Source organism: Pristis pectinata, chromosome 4 (genome assembly GCF_009764475.1).
Source record: "Pristis pectinata isolate sPriPec2 chromosome 4, sPriPec2.1.pri, whole genome shotgun sequence".
In the NCBI taxonomy this organism is placed as follows: Eukaryota; Metazoa; Chordata; class Chondrichthyes; order Rhinopristiformes; family Pristidae; genus Pristis; species Pristis pectinata.
Genome location: NC_067408.1, coordinates 25,653,237 through 25,677,015, shown reverse-complemented (window position 1 = coordinate 25,677,015; position 23,779 = coordinate 25,653,237). Strand labels below are relative to the sequence as shown.

At 39.9% G+C, this 23,779-nt stretch overlaps 2 protein-coding genes across 4 annotated transcripts in view; both read right to left on the bottom strand.

The window, feature by feature from the left end:
• LOC127569178 (cation channel sperm-associated protein 3-like) overlaps window positions 1-13,676 on the bottom strand; it is a 34,469-nt gene extending 20,793 nt beyond the window's left edge. Inside the window, 2 exon segments of the mRNA XM_052013568.1 lie at window positions 11,993-12,129; window positions 13,625-13,676. Coding sequence (XP_051869528.1) covers window positions 11,993-12,129; window positions 13,625-13,676 — 189 coding nt within the window.
• Window positions 13,677-15,516: 1,840 nt separating this feature from the next.
• The window catches only part of LOC127569902 (pterin-4-alpha-carbinolamine dehydratase 2-like), a 39,107-nt gene continuing 30,844 nt past the window's right edge, over window positions 15,517-23,779 (bottom strand). For all 3 annotated transcript variants that reach the window (XM_052014945.1, XM_052014947.1, XM_052014946.1), the window contains 2 exons: window positions 19,286-19,366; window positions 15,517-16,215 (listed from right to left, as the gene is read on the bottom strand). In XM_052014945.1, coding sequence (XP_051870905.1) covers window positions 16,117-16,215; window positions 19,286-19,366 — 180 coding nt within the window. In that variant the 3' untranslated portion in view covers window positions 15,517-16,116. The remainder of the gene's footprint in view (window positions 16,216-19,285; window positions 19,367-23,779) is intronic.

The window sequence follows — 23,779 nt, the reverse complement described above, 5'->3', positions numbered from 1 at the left end:
AAGTAGTGCAAAAGTAACAAGGCAGCAACAGTATGAAGTTTTCACTGTCATCACATTAACAAGGACAGTAGCAGGTTAAATAATACAGAATTCTTGAAATGAATTGAATAGATCTTTGTAATCGGCAAGTTCAAAAAGTGAGGACATGGTACAGGATGTTGTTTTAGAGCTAGAACCTGGGTAAATGATAAAGAACATAAGAAACAAAAGAAGGAGCCAATCAGCCTCTCTGACTTGCTCTGCCATTCAGTAAGATTATGCCAATTCTTTTAGCCCTGCACCACTTTCTTGTAGCTATACCAGTTAGCTTAATACTATTACAGCGCCAACGATCTGGGTTCAATTCCGGCCACTGTCTGTAAGGAGTTGTCCCCGTGTCTGCATGGATTTCCTCCAGGTGCTCCAGTTTCCTCCCACATTCCAAAGACGTACAGGTTAGGAAGTTGTGGGCATGCTATGTTGGCGCCGGGAGTGTGGCGACACTTGTGGGCTGCCCCCAGAACACTCTACACAAAAGATATATTTCACTGTGTGTTTCGATGTACATGTGACTAATAAAGATGTCTTATCTTAAATTCCTTGATTCCTTTGATCTAAAAATCTGTTGATCTTTGTCTCGAATATACTCAGAGATTGAGATCAGAGAATTCAAAAGAAATTAATTAACTCCTGGCTAATGATATTTCTTCTCATCTGCATCCTTAATAGCCAACTTCATATTTTGAGACTGTGACCCTAAGTCTAGACAACTCAGCTAGGGGAAACATCGATCCCACATCTATCCTATCAAACCCTATAAGAATTCAATACATTTCAATGAGATCACCTTTCATTCTTCTAAGCTCAGGAAGAAGAACGTCCAGTAGAGTCCAGTCTACTTAACTTTTTATCCCATGACTACTGCTATCCCAGAAATCTATCTGGTGAACATTTGATGCATTCCCCGTTACAATTATATCCAAACTAAGTTGGCAGATCAGACCTCCACATAACATTACAGATGTGATCACACCAGCATGGTATATAATCAGAACAAGAGGTCTTTATTCTTTAACTCAAATCCTCTTGCTATTAAGGGCAACATACAAGTTGCATTTCTAACTGCTGGCTCTACCTGCATGCTGACTTTCAGTGATTTGAATATCAACATCTTCCAAACACTCATTACTTATAAACACCCCATTTAATACTTTTTCTATCAAAGCAATTTCAGAGTTTTCAGTAATATATTCCATCTGCCATGTCCTTGCCCATTCAGAACCCATCTTTATACTCCTGAGACCTTTCTGCATCCTCCTCTCAGATCACACTGCCACCTAACTTTGTATGATCATTAAACCTGATATTTTACACTAAATAACTGATCCCCATGGCATTCCACTAACCACAGCCTCTCAAACCCAAAATGATTTGTTTAACAAACCCTTGCGGAAGACTTTATCAAAGGCCTTCTACGTGGCACTGGAGGAACCTTTTGGAAATAGCAGTTGTAATTCAGTCAGACTTGGCAAAAAATTGGAAAAAGGAAATAATAGACAATAAAGTTTATAAAATGAGAGATGGCCAAATCCTTTAGGCTAAGGCAGAATTTGTCAAAAGTGGACTTGAAATAGCTAATCACAAGTAAATCAGTGATAGAGCTATAAGGGGGATGCAAAGCAGAGATAGTGAGGGTGCAGACCATATATATTCCCATTAAAAGAAATAGGGAAATCAAAAATCTAGATCCCAATGGATGCAAGGAACAAACAAAACAGATATAGATAAATAAGTCTAAAAGTTAAGGTTATGAAAAACACCAAGAGTTTAATAAAACTGGAAGCCTAGGGGAAGGAAAAAGGTGTAGGAGTGAAATTCACAAAAACAGAAAGGTGAAGAGGGGCCATGAAGAAATTTCAGCAGGCAAGGTCAAAAGCCCTAAGTTGTCTTATAACTCAGTGAAGGGAAGGAGGATAACAAAGGAAAGAGCAGGTCTGACAAGACAGTGAAATGGTAACTTGACCATGGATATGGAAAATAATGTATAATTCTAAATAAATACTTTACATTTGTCTGCAAGGGAAAGAGTGATGGTATGAAAAGCACTATTAAGGAGAATGAATATCAAGTAGTAAAAATAATAAACATAGAGAAGGAGAACATATAAATGAGTCAAGTAACTTTAATAAAGGATGTTACTTGCTCTTAAAAGAAGCAAGGAAACAAATAGTATACACTTCGGCTATCAATTCCCAATCTGGTTTCACTACAGGCATGGAGTTGGAGGTCCAAGAGTATGTGAATGTGGTACTGTTGTTTAAAAAAAGAAAGCAAGAGATTTTGTAACTACAGGCCATTCAGCCTAACAACAAAAGATGGGCAAATTCTTGGGAAAATAAATTCTGAAGGACAGCAGCTAGGGAAGTAAGATTTAAGAATGCATTTGTTAAAGGAACATTGTATGTGACTAACAATTGCATCACTAAGGAGGCAGCAAGGAGAGTCAATAAGAGTAATAAATTCAATGTAGTCAACACTGTGCTTGACAAAGTCTCATGTGGCAAATTAATTAGTAAAGTAAAAATCAGAAAATGTAAGCCGGTTAAAGCAGAAAATTACAAGCTGGATTAAACTTGGATCAGTGGGAGAAAATAGAAAATATGGCAAGTAGGAGTTTCATTGAGCAGAGAACAGTATGCATCGGTGGCCCATGGGTCTCAGTACTACGCTCCTCACTTTTTAAAGATATAGGAGCCACAATTTAAGTTTGCCAGTGACACCAAAACTGCAATAATGGGGAAGAAAGTTATAGCTACAAGAATTCAACGAAGCACTGGTTGGGTTGGCACAAACATAGCAAATGGAATTCTATCCAGCAAAGTGCTAGGAAATGCACTTAAGGAAGGAGAACAAAGCAAGGAAAAAAATATGATAAATGAAAAGATTCTAATAAGTGTAGAACAAGAGGGATCTTGGAATCCATGTCAATAAGTCCTTGAAGTTAGTATGACAACTAACATTTTGGTCAAGGCACAGACTAAGAGCAGGTGATGCTAATTAGACTACATAACGTGTGCACTATACAGTTTTGGATGATAAGTTCCTTGAATGTTGCTTCCAGTCAGTAGGAGATTGCAGTATACAGTTCAGGTCACCACACCTTCAGAAGGATGTGTTAGCATGAGAGGAGCTGCAGAGGAGAATTACTATATGGTACCAGACTTGGGTAGAGTAGAAACTGATCAGTCTAAGGTTGCTTTCCTTGGAAGAAAGGAGATAGAGCAGAGATTTAATTAAGGTTCATGAAAGGCCAGGACTAGGTTTGGGGCGGGGTGGGGGGGGGCACGGGTTTGAGCAGAGGGGGACAAGGAGGACTTATTTTCTTGAACAGCAAATGTTAATAAGAAGGGGGACACAGGTTTGATAGTTGGTAGAGGGATTATAGAAGTGTTGAGGGGAAAAAATCATCCAAAGAGATGTGGGGGCCTAAAACTCACACCTTGAAAGGGTGAAGGCAGAAACCCTCAACATGTTTAATAAGAATCTGGATAAATATTTGAAGAGTTGTAACATACGTGATTGCAAACCAAGGTCTAGGAAATGGAAGTAGCATGTACATAATAGAGAATGGTTTCCCTGCTGAAATTTTCTTTGATTTTATTCTGCCAGCAAGACCCACAACACCATGGTATACACTTGATGAGGAGTGATCCTGGGAGCCCCTTATCAGTTCTACTCCTCATCAAGTGTCATGGTATCAGGTCAAACATAGGAAGAAAACCTCCTACTGACTGCAAGGAACAAAAAGCTTAACATCAACCAGGACAAAGCAACCCAACTGAGTGACCTGCAATCCACCACCCTGAAGATTTAGTCCTGGAGCCGGTACCATGCATCTCCAGTTTGTGTGGTCTTCAAGAAATATTTTGGAAACTTATAAAGGCTTCTTTGACAGCACCTCTACTACAATAAGGGCAGCAGGGGCAAAAAATGCCATCGTTTCTGCTCCAAGTCATGTGCCAGCTTGATGCGGAAATGTATCGCCGTCATTATTCCTGGATAAAAACCCTGAAGCTCACTAACAAACATTATCCTTGGGACTACATTAGTTCAAGGCAGCAACTTGTCACCACTGCCTCAAGGACAATTGGGGATTTGCAGTTAATTCTGAGCTTTCTAACAAATCCCATATCCCAAGGAAGAATATATTTTTGTAAAATTACCTAGTGACTGAATCCTAAAGTTATGATTGCATAGACTTAAACTACTTTCTTGCCTTGTCTGAGCGCTGGTGGTGATCTTTGCAGGCTATTTTGTTCCAGGTCACTTGAGCCACAGCAAATTCTGCCTCCTAACCCTGCAAATACTTCATTTCTAGATAATTATTTATTACTGTAGGATGTGTAAATGAATGTAACATTGGCACATGATGTACTTGATCATGTGCATTTGTGCACATGTACACACACAAATGAATTGGACCTCTAGTTCTGTATGTTTCTTGCACATTATTCTGCACATTCTGCATGCTTCTCCACTGGAGACTAAGAAACCTTAGGGGAATCTTCATGAGATGGAAAAAAATTGAAGCTGCCTGAAATAACCAAGTCACCAAATACATTGAGCGACTGTATATTCATGGTGGTAGGATAACTTCAGCATGCAGACAGGAAATAAGGGCACTTGAGATAAGAGTTGAGGACAGGAGAAATAAAGGTTTGTACATACCTATCATTGTTTTAAGCAGGTACAGTGCAGGATAGCAACTCAGATCCAATCTGACCATAATAGGAACCATGGCATTTATGATGAAGTATCCAAGTCCTACAGTTGTTATTGGAATGGCTGGAGATGTTCTTCAAAGCAAACAAGATTGTTGAAATTGTTCGACATGAAGCCATTTGTAACTGAAAGGAAGCAATCTTGATTGACTTAGGCTCATATACGTAGGGTATTTTAGCAGACCTGGTAGTGCCAGTAAGGCAAGAGGTTCTGCATGGAGAAATTGCAGAATCACCTCAATCCAACACCATTGAAGATTGCAGAAAGTCTCAGATTTGGAACCAGAAGATAGGTTCAGCCAATACCATCACTGCTTATATAACTGTGTTGAAGAATCTGCCTTGATACTATAATTTTGACACACTCCTGAATGAGGCGCTGAGGGACAAGTTTGTACTGAGTTTAACAGATGAATAAGTTTCACATTAATTATTAAGTTTACAAGATTTAAACTTTAAATTTGCAAGGATGCTATCCTTTTCTCTCAATTTCTCCACCTCCGCTGCATCTGTTTCCATGATGAGGCTTTCCGCTCCAGGACAGAGATGTCCAACTTCTTCACTAACCATGGCTTCCCTCCTACTGTGGTCAAGAGAGAGCTCGCACCCACATTTCTGCTATGTCCCTCACCTCTGCTCTCACCCTCACCCCTCCCAGACTCGACAGGGATAGGGTCCCCCTTGTCCCTACATTTCATCCCACCAACCTATGTATCCAACACATCATTCACCTCCAACGGGACCCCACCACCAAGCATATCTTTCCCTCCCCACCCCTTTCTGCCTTTCGTACAGACCGCCCTTTCTGCGACTCCCTAGTTCACTCCTCCCTCCCCACCCACTCCGCTCCCACCCCAGGGACTTTCCACTGCCCCCGGCATAAGTGTAATACCTTCCCCTACACTAACTCCATCCAGGGACCTAAACAGTCCTTCCAGGTGAGACAGAGATTTACATGCACCTCCCTTAATATCGTCTACTGCATTCAGTGCTCCAAGTGTGGTCTCCTCTACACTGGCGAGACCAAACGCAGACTAGGTGACCATTTCATAGAATGCCTACACTCTGTCCGTAACTGCGATCTGCATCTCCCCGTTGCCAGTCACTCCAATTCCCCCTCCCACACTATCACTGATATGTTAGTCCTCTGCAGACTGGAGGAACGCCTCATTTTCCATCCTGGGACCTTACAGCCTAATGGGTTGAACATCAAATTCTCCCACTTTGTAAGCCAAACTCCCCCCCCCCCCCCACCACCCTGCCTCTTCTTTTCCTCCCTTTCCTAGCCTCTCTTTTTTTCTCCTTGCCATTTTTTTTCCTATCTCTCCTTTTCCTCTCCTCCCCCATGGGGTACCTGCCTCTATACCTTTTACCCATCCCCAGTGGATCTGCTCTCCCCTCCTCCCCCGCACCTGCCTATCACCATCTCCTACCTGCATCTACCTATCACCATCTTGTGCCCACCCCGCCTCCCCTCTTTTGTTCACCTAGCACTGCTCTGCTTTTCCCTCCCAAATATTGGGCTTCCCCTTTTCCTATCTTCAGTCCTGAAGAAGGGTCCTGACCCGAAACGTTGACTGCCTGCTTTTCTCCACGGATGCTGCCTGGCCTGCTGAGTTCCTCCAGCATCTTGTTGTTTTTTCCATCTAGATTCCAGCATCTGCAGTCCTCTGTTTCTCTTAAACTTTATATATGTAAAATTGCCACATTGATATCAAACAATAGTGTTAGCTGAGTAGTTTCTTAGTAAGGGCAATATATAACAGAAAGTCATAAAAGAGTGGTGTGGGGCTGCAGGAGAAGCTTGAACAGAAGTGGTTATTTTAAATTCATTTTTAGTACAGTAGAGCATTCTAGGATCGAGATGGAGTGACTGCTACTGCATAGATAGACCTAGGAGGGGGAGCAGTTCACCTGAAGTTGGAGAATTTAATGTTCATGCTGTCAGGTTGTTAACTACCCAGGTAGAATACAAGACGCTGTTCCTCTAATTTACATTTAGCCTCACCCTGGCAGTAGAGGAGGCCAAGGATAGACAGCTTGGTGTGGGAACGGGGAGGGGAATTAAAATGGCTAGCAACCAGGAACTCCAGAAGGTAAAGGCAGACAGAGCACAGGTGCTCAGCAAAGCAGTCACCTACTCTGCATTTGGTCTCACCAACATAGAGAGAAAAAAATGTGGGCTGGGCAGTAATTTTACAGAACTAGTTTCTTAACACTCCTGGACCCTCATCTTGAGAATAACATGCAGCATTTAAATCCTAAAATAATGCTTCTTAAAATGAAATCAGACAGTTAGTCAGGCACCAGCAGACTGGAAATGTAAATGGCCACTGTCCTGGATCTAGCTATAAGGAGGGGCAGGAATTACCACAAGAAACAACCAGACCACTTGTGAGAGTAAAATTCCACAAGAAAACCTTATTAGATATCTGCAGAAGATGCAAATTCAAATCATTTGTATATTTATATTGCAGCTGTTATTAATAAGACCCACAACAAAAATGATAGTGACACCTTCTATAATAAAAACAGAAAATGCTCAAAGTACTCAGCAGGTCAAGTGGCAGCAGTAGAGAGAGGTACAGAGTTAATATTTCAGGTTGATGTGACTTTTCTCATCATGGCTTATTGATCCGTTTTCGAAGTGGATTGGAGACAGTGATTCACAAATACCCACACATTCGGGGAGATCTGTTTCAATGGGTCATACTGCCAAACAGAAGTGGCAATAAATATGTTCTGCTGGATCATGATGAGTTCTAAATCAACCAATAGATATGACAACCCTCTAGGACAATGGCTTAATAGAACTGGAGGAGGAATGAAAGCCAGGAAAACTGATGCAAAAGAAAATGAAAAGCAACTAAATCTATGACATACAACTCGTTACAATTCTTAAAACACTTCATCTCCACGTGTATTAAAAGTCATACAGACTCTTACCTGTCTATCAAACCTTCTTTATTCTCAGAAAAGGGATAACTGTTTAATTATAGGTAAGAAGCTAATCTGACAATTACAATTGAATAACTACAAATCGTAGAGTCATAAGAGTTATGCAGCATAGTAGGACAAAGTAAAAAGGTACACTAAATACAAAGCATTATCATAAAAGAAGGAATGACATCAGAAATATCCCATTTACCCGAAACAAGATTAAATTGTCTATTTTTAAAAAGGTAAAGTATCCTGGGGTTAAGTTGAATAGCTCCTGTAATAGTCACGGAGATCACAATGTACAATTAACACGTCGTTTGTTACTTTCAATACAGGCAGCTCAATGGCATGATTGTTGTGATTAGCCAGCACAAATTGCACTGTTCATTGGCTTATTGCCCCAGCAGGGGACCAATTTTGTGAGTTGCTAACATATTTAAAACAACCCTGCATTACTGAAATCCAGCCTGCGCCATTTCAAGGGGAAGTAGATTTTAGCAAGTGTTCTGAAGTTCAGTCTGACCGCTCCTCATGGGAGAGATTGGTCTCTGTTTTTTACTAACACGTTGGAGATTTTTGGGGGTGGGGAGGAAATAAAAAAAAAATGGAAAGATGTGCTATTTCCAGGGGAAGACAGAGACTCTCGAGCCTCACACTGTGAAAGCAGGAAGAATATAGCTGTGGCAATCAACGTCAGGAGTGAGACCACAAGGACCTGCTTGCAATACAACGAGCAGTTCTTTGACTTCATGATTTTCCAATTCATCCATGTTTTTAGGATCTACCATCACCCTGATCTCCTCCTTCTTCTTGATCTGCTGCATCCCCACCTCCCTAAAGACAACTAATTTGTGATATCACCTCTGCTTGCCAATGCTATTGCTCTTGCTTGCCAGTTAGCCTGCCTACATTGCAGCTGTCCATTCAAGAAACAATCCAAAGCCTTTATACAGCCAAAACTGCTTGGAGGTCCCTCTATCTGCTGCCTCCTCCACTGAACTTCACAGCCTTCCACGATGTGTGCTATAGCCATTGGGATAGCACTGCACGGACACTCCATGGCAGGTAGAGGCACATTCAAAACAGCACTAAGGAAATGCAGAAGGGCTACGAATTGTTGTTCACTTTGTGTTGGCTTTCAGTTTTCTATTGTGTCCCAGCACTAGGTCAGCAACAGAAGGACAGCAAGGTTTGGAGCTTATGGACTTCTGGTATTCTGGTCACTGGTGCGGAATCAGGATAAGTTGGTCACACACAGCCCGACCAAAACAAAACTGTCCATATTAACTCCTCCCTGTTGCACCAAAGCTACTTGTAGTATAGGTTGTGACAAGGTGGAGCCCTCATGATGACGAGGTCATGCTGCACATGGCAGACCATCACTAATCTTCAAACCCAGTCTACAACGTATTCCGGAGCTCTCCCAGAATGGTTCCAGTACTGGGATTGTTTCAACACACCACTTGTCTGCTCTGTCACATTTCAGGTGAGAGCACAGCACCAGTGGGATGCATGTTGCCCAAGAGTGCACATGGCAAGAGAAAATTAAATCTCATTAGCTTTCTTTGAAAAGACAATATCGGTGACTTTCCTTATGCAATAATAGACTTCAGACTACTAGATATTGCAAATATCTCAGGCTCCAGCTTAGAAGCCTGACCCATGATAGTTCATTGCCACAGTGAGCTTGAAAGCCACTCACAACGTAGTCCATATCCTAACAGCATGAACATTGAATTCTCCCACTTTAAGTAATCCCCACACCCACCCGTGCCTTTTGTTTTCTTCCTTTTCCTGGCGTCTCTTTTTTCTGGCCTCTCCCTTTTTTCCTTCTTACCTTTGACCCATCCCCCCCGATGGATCTGCTCTGCCCTCCTCCCCCGCACCTGCCTATCACCATCTCTTACCTACATCCACCTATCACCACCCTGTGCCCACCCCACCTCCCCTCTTTTGTCCACCTATCACTGCTCTGCTTTTCCCTCCTATATATTGGGCTTCCCCTTTTCCTATCTTCAGACCTGAAGAAGGGTCCTGACCCGAAACTTCGACCACCTGCTTTTCTCCATGGATGCTGCCTGGCCTGCTAAGTTCCTCCAGCATTATAGTGTTTTTCATCTAGTTTCCAGCATCTGCAGTCCTTTGTTTCTCTAGTAGTCCATATCCTTCTCTATAACTGCAGTTAAGACCACAGCAGATAATATACTTCAATGAGGACAACCTTACTGAGTTTAGAATTTTTCCACAGCTTTCTGCAGTGTGGTTGTGGAAGGAGAGTTACTTCACTGGAAATGGATTCCTGCTGAAATTTCTCCTCTTCTCATGCCTTCTTATTCTCCAACTATGCTGTAGTCCAAAGGAGTGTCTACCCATGCACCAGTCCCTGGGAGCAACTAATTTGTACTTAAACCATGACGTCAATACAAATTGCTCAAGTTATGACCTTGAGTAAGAAACAAGGCCCTAAAGTCTGGACCACATACATCTACAAGATGTGAGCTATGGGAAGAAAATTAGTGCAGGCTAAGTTTATATATTTGGATGCAAATATCAACATCCTATTTTGTTAAAAAAAAACTGTGGTAAAACTGAAAATTATATATGTTTAGTAACTCTAATAGGGATAATATTTGTACTTGCTCTAAAGGACATACTTAAGATGTACCTATACATTGTCATGTGGAGTGAAATAAACAGTAACTGGAAAAAAACTACTTGAAGAAAGCTCACTTCATAATTTTATATTTCACACATTCTGGAGTACTTAAAAAAACTACTTTAATGTGCAGGTAGTTAAATGTCAGGAATGCAGATTCATACAAAATATGATCAAAATAAAAAGACTGAACTACTTCAAGTGCACCAAAGTAGATTGCTACATCTGAAATTACAAAATCCCTTTCATTTGAGTGCAATGAAAATCAGTTACTAACGAGATCTAAAATACAAACAAGTCAATATTACTGGCCTACTGGTGTGCCACATGAATAGAACATAGAACAGTAGAACTCAAGAACAGGCCCACCATGTCTGTACTGACCATGATGCCAAATTAATCTAACCTCATTTGCCTGTACATGATCCATATCCCTCTATGTTCATGTGTCAGTCTATATACCTCTCAAACATCAGTATCACATCAGCTTCCACCACCCCCTGGCAGTATGTTCCAGGCACCTACCACTCTGTGAAAAAGAAAAAAAAATTGATTCACACATTTCCATTAAACTTTACCCCATGTCACCTTACTGCTGTGCCCTCTAGTGACATTTCTGCCCTGGGAAAAAGAGTTTGACTACCTACCCTATCTGTGCCTCTCATAATTCTATCAGGTTGAGCCTCAGCCTCCAATGCTCCAGAGAAAACAATCCCAGATTGTCCAACCTCTCCTCATAGCTCATAGCTGCCAATGCAGGCAACATCCGAGTGAAGCTCTTCTGCACCATCTCCAAAGCTTCCACATCCTTCCTGTAATGCAGTGACCAGAAATTCACACAATACTCCAAATGTGACTTAACCAAAGGTTTATACATCTACAATGTGACTTGCTGACTTTTATACTCGGGACCCTGACCGATGAAGGCAAGCATACCATACAGCTTCTTTAGCACCCCATCTACTTGTGTTGCCACTTTTAGGGAGCCATGGACGTACCCAAAGATCCCTCTGTACATCAATGTTTTGAAGGGTTCTGCCATTTACTGTGTAGTTTCCCCTTACATTTGCCCTCCCAAAGTGCAACACCTCACATTTGTTATAATTACATAATCAAAGAGAACAACACTTAGCAGTTCAAGAGCACGTCTCATTATTTTTATTCACGGAATAACTGAACTTGCTCAAGAAAGTCCACAGGCAAACCGACACAAAAATGCATCAACTTGGATGTATTCCATCTACTTTTTCACGTTCAAAGCACCTTGAAGATGATAATTATGTTGATAATTTCATTAAAGAAATTAGCTACACAACATTGCAGAACAACTGGGTTACAATAGTGGCAAACATGAAAATAAAATCTTAAAACAGGTCAGCAGGTTAACGATTACAGAATGTGGGATAATGATGTAGGATGTTTAGCACCTTGTGCCTGACATTCAAGGGCACAGATGATTTCTAACCTAATTCTACACACTTGGCTTTTCCCCACAGCTTTCAGGTATGACCATTAGTTGCAATCCTTCACCAGAACGATCCACTTCTTATGCAAGGTCAGGAAAAGATTAATCTATACTGCTATTCATAGAGATCGTCCCCAGCTCATCAATGCCCAACGTACAGCCCGTGCATACAGATAAGCCTTTGGGAGACTGATGGAATGGATCTGCTGGCTGCTGTGGGGCTGCAGGCATCTTCTGCCATGTGGGATCGCAGATCGTGGCCGCATTTCTGGATTGTGAACAAAATCCTGCCATAAACTGGGGATGACCTGTATTCAGAATACAATTTCAGTTCAAATTTTCTTTTTACCTCTTCACAAAGAGCTTCAGGAAATGGAATATTTTAAAAAGCTCCAGCAATAAATGTGTAATTACGTGGAGAATTTTATGGAGCTTTAAGTAAACATTAGCACAAAAAATTCACATAGACAGGTTAAAAAAAATTGGGAGTTAAAATTAACTGATCAATTGAGAAATCATACACACTAATGAGAGCTGCATTTCAAATGTTATCACAGTAAACAAGGTCAGCTTATTAAAGCTACACTTCCCTGATATTTGCAAAAACAGTCTTTCAGCATTGACTTACGTTTTTTTTTAAAGGGCACATTCCTTAAACCACTATATAGAAAAGGCAGTATGTGAGGTAGTCTAGTCCCTGACTGTAGCATCGGCATAAATAATCCCTGCATTTTGGTTACCATGTTCACAAGTAAATTCCATTTAAATTTTCAGATGAACCAGTGCCACCCACAGCTCAGCAGGATTAAGTCAATATTACAATACAGCAGAATACACAAAGGCAGCAGAAATTCCTGCTATTCAATAACCAAATGTAAAATGGTTACTGGGCCTTTTAAGGATGTCATTAAATGATGAATACCTCCTTTTGTGTCAACCGTTAACTGAAAAAAAAACACAGCATGCAAACAAAACGCTCTAAAATTAAATGAAACAAAAAGGTTTGGATTATTTGTTTAAAAAGTAATAATGGGAGTAGATTTAGGTCAGGCTTTCAAACCTGCCAGAGATATATAAATAAATATTGAGCTTTGTTCTTCTGGTTCAGGACATCAGCTAAAGCTTTCAACCCCATCAGAATATTTATTTTTGTACTTTTGTACTTTCTATTTAAATCAACAGAACCCGCGGGTAAATTCCATCCTTTTGGTTTACTCAATGGGCCTGAAGGGGCTTGATTCAGCCCAGCGCCTGGACTTAATGCTCTTCGCCCCTGCCTGCCCACACTTAACTGGGCCAGATGCAGAGGGCTGATCGAGCTAACTCACTGCACCTAGGCACCAGGCAGCAAGGTGGTGAGGTCTCAGCGGCAGGAAATCTTCAGGCAATGTAACAGTGAGACCCACCCCGAGAATATCCTGACAGCTATTGACAGGTGTTTCAGCTCAGCAAAGCTGTCAAGCTTTGTAACACTCAGAAGAATTTACAAATTATTAAGATTGCTTTAAATGATTAAGTTACTTAAAAACTTTTAAAAATTAAAAATACATTACAATACCAAATAATTGAAGATACCAAAATAAGTAAAAACTTACTTTGTCCTACTAATCTCCAGCCTCAGAAACCTCAAACAATATAATGGGAACAATATTCCAATCCGAGGAAATATCGGCACAAATGAGCCCCACTTGTTGGACTTCATTGTGAAGACTAGGGGAAGAGCCAAGTGATTTATTTGCCATGCCCATCATTGTGCACGTCTCAGACCTGCAGCCAGTGATTATCATCCTGGGACTTCCTTACCTGGAAGCAGCTGAACACTGAAAGTTCCCTCCAGATCCTTGGCAACAGCCATCACAATTCACCACAGCAAGTCAACACATTATTCCCCTCCTACCAGCTTCTTCCTTTATCTAATTTCTATCTTAACTTCATTGGGTTTTTTTTTGCTTTGCTACATAGACATAGCTCAAAACTTACTAGGAAACTGCTGGCAGATCAGTGGCAAACTGCCAGCATTTACCCACAACAAATACTATTGAGTTTTGAACTCCTCACAAATATGGAAGTCCTGAAGCTGCCAGCCAAGTTCCATCACCAATTTCCTTGCTGGGACATACAAAATATTTTTAAAAACTCAAGAATTTTGACTAACAGCAAAGCTAAGGCCATCTTTCCATAGTTCAATTGTTTTGTTTGTGGGACTTAATCTAGTTATATGAGGAACCAGAACATGTTACTAAAACCCTGCCATTATCCAGGCCTTTACCAAATAGATTTTATCTACTTTCATCCTGCAAGTTCAGCCTTCCAAGTACCATTGGGCAAATGCAAACATCAGCAGCAGGGTGCTTTCAATGGCTCTGCAACTGATGCATGCTAGGAGTTTTCAATTTTGTTTTTTTATTTTAAGAAGAATTTTGGTCATAATGTGGTTTAAGAAGTGAGTCTTCTTATCTGGTTACAAAATAGGAGGATAAAATATCCACCAATATTTTCTTCAATTAAAATATTTTGTAGCATCTGTAAATTGATAATGAGAGGAAATTGGGGGTTCCTTGAAATGGAGGCAGAATCAGTTTGCTGCTCTGTTGTGGCATCTTCCAAGCTCCCCTAACCTACTGGGCAAATTGATTTAATACTTTAATTCATCTTTCACAGTGCTGCACAAAAGGTGTCAAGAACAGATGGTGACAGGAGACAACACTGCAATTCAGTTCCCATTTTACAGTTAGGCAGAACAAGGACCAAATTGTAATTGTTAATAAAAGTGATAATTTGGGAAGTAAAAAAATAGAATTAAAGCATAAAACTGCCTCTGCAGTACAGGTTAAAGACTCTGGAGTTGCAAAATGGATGCAGTAAAATGTGGATACATTGAGTTTTTTCATTTAATATTAAACAGTGATCAGAAGGATTTGTACATGAAACACAGTTAACAGACAAGTACAGCAGGTAATCAGGAAGGCAAATTGCATTTAGGCTTTTATTACAAATGGCTGGCATACAAGGTAGGCTCACTGAAACTATAGAAGGCTTTGTTGAGACCACAGCTGGAGAACAGAGTGCAGTTTTGATCTCTGTATCCAAGGATACACTTGCATTGGAGACATTCCAATGAAAATTTAGTTCTGCACAGAGATTTATAGGAATTAGTATATGCCTATAATCATTGGAGCTTAAAACAATGAGAAGCAATTTTATTAAACATAAGACCGAGGGGGCTTGGAAGGACAGACGCTGAAAGACTGTTTGCCAAAAGTGGAAAATCTAGAACTTGGGCAAAGTCCCATGGGGTCAGCTAGTTAGGACTGAGAAGAGAAGAAATTTCATCACTTGGGAGATCCTCGTTGCTTTCCCCCTCCATGTGGGTATGATGCATTGAGTCTATACTGTATATTTAAGATGATATAGATGGAATCCTGAGAACCCAATGATAACATGTCCAGGCAGCAAAGCAAACACAAGTTCAGGAATTACCCATGATTTAATTGAATGGAGGAGCAGGCTCAGGGACCAAATGATCTTCTCCTGTCCCCTGATGCTATCTAAAGCACTGAGTGAAATCTGAATGATACAAGTTTTAGTTATATAGGGATATGGTACAGCAACATTGTGATAAATGCAAGAAAATGTACAGACTTGCAGTTCTTAACATCTTACTTATATTGAAGGAAATGCACCCAACATCAACAGATATTCTATTTGGTCTTTATTATTCCCAGTATTGTACAAACCAAACCCAATGGATATAACACATGAGTAAACAAAACAAAATCAATAAAAAACAGCAGATTCTGGAAATCTGAAATGAAAACACAAAATGTGGAAAACATGCAGCAGGTCGGACTGCATCTGTGAAAAGAGAAACAAAGTTGGATGAAGCATCCCTGACCTGAAACATTGACTCGGTTTCTCTTTCTTCAGATGCTGCCTAATCTGCTGAGTGTTTCCAGCATTTAATGTTTTTATAACATGCGAGTACTTCCTCAGCAACATTCCAGGTACAAGTCTAATCATTTTACGCTGCTGCATTCAAATTGTAGATTTATTAAAAGTAATGTTCGTGATCTGAGGGGTTCAGAGTTCTAAAATAACTTACTCTTCACTACATTTCTCCTTTTAGCAATCATGACCTTAATTTTTGAAGAAATAGTCGATTTGAAGTAGGGATCACACATTCCATTATTGGCCTCATTCTGAATGTTTAATATCTTCACCATGAGCTTAAACGCATTACATTTTATGCAAACCCATTTTCTCCCCCAAAAGAAAAAAGGCATTTAAAAAAATAACTAATTTAGTGAAGCAGCTGCTTGTTCGATGAACTTTGCCAGTTTGACATCTTTTTTGGAGAGACCACCACAGTCATGTGTTAGAAGAGTGATCTGAACCTGGAGGAGAAAGGGGAAAAAAAAGCAAGATTGAGTCACCATTCCACTTTAATTAAAGAAGCAGGCAAACTAATTTCAGAATCTCCTTTCTGGCCCCGACTCACTTGTTTTTACCGAACTGGAGCAGATGCTTTGTATAATCCCACGCAAGATTTTGCAATTATTAGATCAGAAGATAAAACAGAAGGCTGGTGAAATGTTATTGAGGTTTTTACTACAAGCAGAGACTAGAAGGCTCTCTTCCAAAAAAAAATGACGGGAATTTCTACAGTGGAGAAATGTATTCATTCTTTTCCTAATGAATACATATACAGTTAAGCAAGGGCTGCTGTGAAAATATGACAATTTTCTCCAGAAATAAAGGAACAACCGTAATGTTCAATCAACATTTATAATAAAAAGATTGTTTCTTTATTCTAAATACACCAATTTGTGATTACAGTTTTTTTTTGGCTCCAATATGCATCCACAAATATCTATAGTCCAAATCAAAAGGTTATGCGTTTAAGTCCCAATTCAAAACTTGAACAAATGTTCTGAACTGATTTCAGTGCAGTTTTGATGAAGTGCCATATTGTCAGAGGTACCAATTTCTGGCAGAGCACTTGGCTGCTTGTTCAGGCAAATGTAAAAAAAAACTCAGTGGGACGAGTAAAAGAGCAAGGAATTTCTCCCAGTGTTCTTGACAAGATTTGTTCTTTAGTCAACAAAACAAACCAGCTTTTACTATTGCTTTCCCCCTCTCCCATTCCAACCTTTCCTGACAGTTCAACCCTTGCCCAGTTTTGAGCTTCCCTCGTTTCTGTCCATATCTCCCAAGTTCATTTTACACCCAATTCCTATCTAGCTCACTTTCCTGACTGACATGGAAATGGTTACAAATTGTTGTGCAAGATGCCTCTTTCTAGCAATATTTGTGAACACAGATATAATTTATTTTCTTTTCATTAGACAATATAATTTTATTTGAAAAACTTCCCTTGCATCAGATTACTTAATGTCACACAGCCTTCAAGAAAATTACTCTGAATTCCTCTCAGGACCATGCATGCATCATTGGTTCTCTCTCCATGGTTCCAAAATCCTGATTAAGATTCAAAACTGGGCATAGGGAAACATAATAATTGGTACAAAGTTGCATCCTATCACAGCATTTATGAGCAAAAGCATAGATCCAAATCAAAACTGATGTTTGCTTTTACTGCTAGTTAGATGCAAGGTATTTTCATTTGAGATATACAACAATTTCAAAATGTCAAGAGGGACAGCCACAACACACCTCTCCACTGTTAGTATTTTCAATTTACCGTTTTCTTTAGGTCTAGAGGTATACATTTTGTATTGAATTCTCCCCTCATGTCCTGCTCCACCTGAAGACAGCAGCATTTCTGATTTGTTTCACAGGGCAACACTTCATAATGTCCCAGCCATAAGTTCTTCAAAACCATTCCCCCCAGATTGTAGCAAGGAACAAAAGGATTGCAGAACGAGTATACATAAATATTGTTAGGATAATTCAATTGAACATAATTCTATGACATCACATAAATCTCCCATGGTTGAAGACAGTGGTATGACTCAACCATATTGTCAAGGTGATTCAGTGACAAAAAAACTGAGTCCTCAAAGTTCAAGTACTTCGAACCCCAAGCACAAGATCTAGGTGGACATTTCATGGGAGTAGTGAAGGAGTAGTTGCTTGTTTGATGGATTGCTGCTCTGTTGGATAAGACAATAAACCAATGCTACCTCTGCCTCAGCTAGATGTATAAAATTATGTGCCATCATCTCCAAGAGCAGGGAGTTGATACCAAGTTTCTAGGGTGCTATTTGTCCTTCAACCAGCATAATTCCTCCAGATTATCTGGTCAATATCACATTGTCATTTGTAAATATGCAGAAATTGGTTGATGTGCTCTCTAGGAAAACCACTGCAACCGCAAATGAAAATATAAACAAACATCAGATACTGGAAATCCAAAACAAAGAGCAGAAAATGCTGGCAACACTAAGTATCTGTGGATAAGGGAAACAAAATTAACATTTCACGTTTGAGACCCGCTGTTACTTTGTAACGACAATATACTTCATTGGTTTCAAGATATCTTAGGATGCCCCCAAGCTCATGAATGATGCTAAACAAACGCAAGATCTTCCCTTTCTTCTGCCTTTTACTATTAATTTCTCATATTTTGTTTTACTCCTCTTGCTACTCTCATTTCTCCTTCACAATTTCAAAGCATAACTTTTCTCTGCATTTCTCCCCACTCTATTTTACCTGTTGCTTTTCATTTGCTGTTCATCTGCAATATGTTCCAGCTATGAAGGGCTATGCTCGATGACATAACATTTTTCTTTCTTTCTACATGCTGCCTGACCTTGCACGTTTCAGCTGTTTTGTTTCTGTTGCAGAATTCCTTACATCTTGTACTCAGAATAAGAACAATGCTAGATCTATTGAGTTAACACGCTAGATAACAAAACAAAACACTGGGGAAACTAATTACATGACAACCTGTACCAGCCAGTAAAGGATTGAAGAAGCACAATGTTATCTCTGTGATGGTAGTTGGAGACAGGGGAGGAGAAGAGGAAATTCTGAGGGATGAGTGTTGGTGGGGGAAGGTTACAGTTTGTTGTGGTGTAACAACTACAGCATTTGCTCTGGTCTCAATTTAAATTGACAATGGTCTGGTTGAGCTGAAAACAGCATTAAACTCACAAAATGCTGTTGCTTACAGTGCTACTAATGGTTAAGTCTCTTTGATGTCTGTTACATAGAACGGCACAAGAGGATCAAAGGAAAGATCCAGAGCCAACTAGCTGTAACACATTAACAAAACAACAATGTCTGAGTATACACTAGTAAGGACTTGTAGTACCTTACAAGTTTAATACCCAAATGTACAGATAATGATCACACTTCTTTGGTGTGCTGAGGAAACATGGTGTGCTTGCACAAGCATCACTAGAGATTCGTAATTGGCTTAGAAAATAGTGAGTTATATGTTGCTGCAGGTTGAATGAATGTTCTACATCTTACTGTGAAACTCACCATTATTCACATTACCTTATGGTATACATTGAACCATTCAGGGTGATGATTCATTTTCTCTGCTTGTAAAGCCACACGTGTCATAAACCCAAAGGCCTGGAATGAAATTTAGTTTAGACAAAGTTAACAACTTCAAAACAAAAACCACCATTCTACAAACTATCAAAGGTTAAATATAAAGCTCGTTTTAATAAATCTTAATGGGTAATAGTAAAAAACTGTGTCTGACTTTTACCCTCCTAAATAAATAAAAGGACCATTTTATCATTGAAAATGAATGCTTTGAGTCAAGATTCAAGCACGTCCACCCTTCATGGTTTCTGCAGTAATTCTTGCGTTAAACCCTTGATTAAGCATTTGTGCATCTCGTTTAGTCTCAATAAAAAAGGAATCAATGATTTTTTTCTTACAATATTTATTAATTCCACATAGAAAATACAGAGTACATGAATCAGAAAAAAGACAAAATACATTGTGTAAAATCATACTTGAAATCGCAATACCCCGTATTGATAAACAAAAATGATAGGTAATTAATTATAATAAAATTATTCCAATTTAGTTGTTATGATTTTTGATGCAGTGAATTGTGCAAACTAATACAGTTCTTAATAATGTGAAAACCTAGTGCATTTTGAAAAAAACTACCTCGCATGGTTCTTTTAGAGGTCATATAGAACTGTCACAGAATATGGACTACGCCAAAATACATACATTGAAAGTAAAAAAAAAGCTAAATGCCTTTCATTCTGTGACCCTTAATTTGACTGCAAGGGAAGATTAGTTTAGACAGTAAACCTCGCTGTATAATTTAGCATAACAATCCATTGACTGAAATCAACAATTCCGGCTGCTCTCATCCCTGCAACTAATCTGTCCAACACTACAGCTACAGACTCCCTAGAACAAACCATATAACCAATGTGATGCAAGAACATTTTTAGCTGTTGCAGAATACAGTCATCTCATCAGTGATCTGGGTCTAAGCACATTTTAGACAGATAAGGAAAAAGGCTATTTTCTCCCAGCTGGTGGTTAAACAACTCCAAATTAACAAGAGGTCCGATATTCCTAGCAGATCCAAATGCGTTGACTATGACTGTGTAGGTTTCCCCCAAGTGCTTCAGTTTCCTCTCACGTTCCAAAGATGTACCGATCGTTAGGTTAATTGGTCACTGTAAATCACTCCAAGCATGGATGGCTAGACAGATATTTGGGGATAGGGCAGCAGTAGGCTTGTGTGAGAGAGTAGGTTACACAGAAATATGTGGTGGAATGGGATTGCTCTGAGAGCTGGCATGTATATGATGGACCAAATGGTCACCAGTGTTGAAAGGAAATAATATAAATATCAAACTGAAATCCACTCTATTACTATTGTTTTAAATCAGCAGAATACAGTTGAAATTGATGTAACCAGTACAGCAGATTAAAAACTACTGGTAAAGTCAAATATTTATTGCAAAATACTCCACCATGTAGATTTTGTAGTCAGCGATAATACAAATGATTTTGCAAAGAACTCAAAAAAAAACACTCTAATGGAATTTGCACTCAGATTACTAGTTGCAGTCAAAGCAGGAAATATATGCAAGCTTTCTTTCCCAGCTACAAAGGTGAATTAATTCCGTCTTGGCATTTCAGACTGATTCATCATATTGACTATTTGAATAAATATGTTCACAGCTGCAAAAATGCTGTTTGACAGTTTCAGAGTATTATGGAGCAAAGGAAGAAGCCATTGTGTCTTTGAAAGAGCTGTCCAATAAGCCTACTTGGAGATCAGCCACTAACTTGTCCTTCTGCAGGAATGCACCCCTTGTACTCCACACGGCACCATTCTATGGATATGCTATCACTGCTACTATTGAATTAGTTAATTATGATTCAATGCAAATTTCCTCCCTTTAGAAAAGCAGTTTAAATATGAAACAAGCAATAAAGAAACTCAGAAAGCAAAGAGTAAAAGTTGTAGCTTGAAGGGTAGTTACAGCAGCATTTATTTACTCCATGCCACCTGTGTGACCTCAAAAGGATTACCACAAGGTTCTGCAAACATGTTATACTGAAAATGGGCCTGGAAGGCAGGCATATTTTACACAGAAGTTTTAAGAAAACTGACAAGTGATTTTTGTTTGATGTGCACTTTGTTTGTTTTTAATTATAAAATGGACAACAGCTAAAGTTCCATTTACATATGCGAAACAAAATATATATCATTATCAAAAAGAAATTCATAGTAGTAAAGCACTTTCTGAAGACTGGTTTGAATTGTGCTGGTTGCAATTTCAAAGAGAAACACTGGCATTCTGGTGCTTCCCCATGGATCCCAGATTTATGCAGACCTGGTCCAGCCTCAGGACATACTGCAGAATAAATGTCATTGCATCTCTCACATCGCTCTGTCACAGCCCTGTCAGGCTGGAATTCCCTACGATTATGCTGGGAAATCCAACGCCAGTATAAGATTAAAAGAATAGGATCAATGTCTCTATTCTTCTATCAGTGGGTATGGTAGAGGGCCGTATTGACTGGAGGTCTGTGATCTGTGGTGTTCTGCAAGGGTCAATGCTGGGACCTCCGTTGTTTGTAATATATGTTAATGATTTTGATGAAAATGTAGGTAGTCTGATTCGTAAGTTTGCAGATGACATGAAACTTGGTGGAATTGGGGATAGCGAGGAAGGTTGTCAAAGGATACAACAAGGAGAAATTTGGGCTGAGAAATGGCAAATGGAGATTAACTCTGACAAGTCTGAGGTGTTGCATTTTGGGAGGTCAAATGCAAGAGGAAACTACACAGTAAATGGCGATATCCTTAGGAGCGTTAATGTATAGAGGGATCTTGGCGTGCAAATCTATAGTTCTCTGAAATTGGCGACACAAGTTGATAGGGTAGTAAAGAATGCATACAGCATACCTGTCTTCATCAGTTGGAACATTGAGTATAAATGTTGGGAAGTAATGTTACAGCTGTATAAAACTTTGGTGAGGCCACACTTGGACTACTGTGTGCAGTTCTGGCTACCACACAAGAGGAAGAATGTGGAGGCTTTGGAGAAGGTACAGAAGAGGTTCACCAAGCTATTGCCTGGATTAAAGAGTATTAGCTATAAGAGGTGGTTGGAAAATCTTGGACTGATTACTCTGGAACATCAAAGGCTGGGGGACGGCCTGATAGAAGTATAAAAATATAAAAGGCAGAGACAAGGGTAGATAGGGTCTTTTCCCCAGGGTGGAAATTCCAAAAACTAGTGGGGATAGGTCTAAGGCAAGAGAGGGAAATTTAAAAGGAGATTTACGAGGCACTTTCTTCAAAAACAAAACCGCAGAGGGTAGTATTGCTGTTGGTATTGGTTTATTATTGTCACTTGTACCGAGGTACAGTGAAAAACTTGTCTTTCATACTGTTCATACAGATCAATTCATCACTCAGTGCAATTGAGGTAGTACAGGGTAAAAACAATAACAGTACAGAGTAAAGTGTCACAGCTACAGAGAAAGTGCAGTGCAGGTAGACAATAAGGTGCAAGGTTACAAGGCAGATCGTGAGGTCATAGTCCATCTCATCATATAAGGGAACTGTTCAATAGTCTTATCACTGTGGCATAGAAGCTGTCCTTGAGCCTGGTGGTACGTGCCCTCAGGATCCTGTATCTTCTGCCTGATGGGAGAGGGGAGAAGAAAGAATGACCCGGGTGGGTGGGGTCTTTGACTATGCTGGCTGCTTCACCAGGGCAGTGAGAGGTATAGACAGAATCCATGGAGGGGAGGCTGGTTTCCATGATGTGCCTGGAATGCATTGCTATGCCAGGTGGCAGAAGCAGATTGGAAAGCAACAGTTAAGAGATATTTAGACAGGCACATGAACAGGCAGAGAATCAGAGGATACACGCCACATGCAGGCAGATGGGATTAGTTTAGTTTGGCACCTTGTTCAGTGCAGACATGGTGGGCTGAAGGGCCTGTTGCTGTGCTGTACTGTTCGATGTTTCATTTGGAAGGAGATACCCAGCCAGGAGATTAGGAAAAGAGAATTCTCCCCCCCCCCCCCCCCCCCCCATTTTTTGTTTTAATATTTTATTTTTTTCTTAGTCTTGATGTGTCATAATGTGTGTGTTTCAAAGTATTCAATGTCAGAGCAGCACTGCTCCCAAACACATCACCTGTTAAGGGCTGTCGGTATGCCACTGAGGCCTCACTAGATGTTCCCACATATGGAGGGTCAGTATAATCAATCAGTCACCTGCATCCAGCCTAGGTAAGCTGATACATTCAGGGACCACAGGCAGCAGGTCAGATCCAGCAGGGATTCCACCCTCCAATATAGTCAAGCTCACACAATGTCCAGGCATTCTTTGAGAGATGCTAGTTTCAATTCAGAATTTCTTTAAACTGGTTCCAGTGTACTTAACCTAGCCTTTTTGTTCATGAACGCTTAAGCCAATATTATTAGACTTCAGTATTTAAAAACTGCTGTTATATTTTTATAAAATGCACATGTTGTGA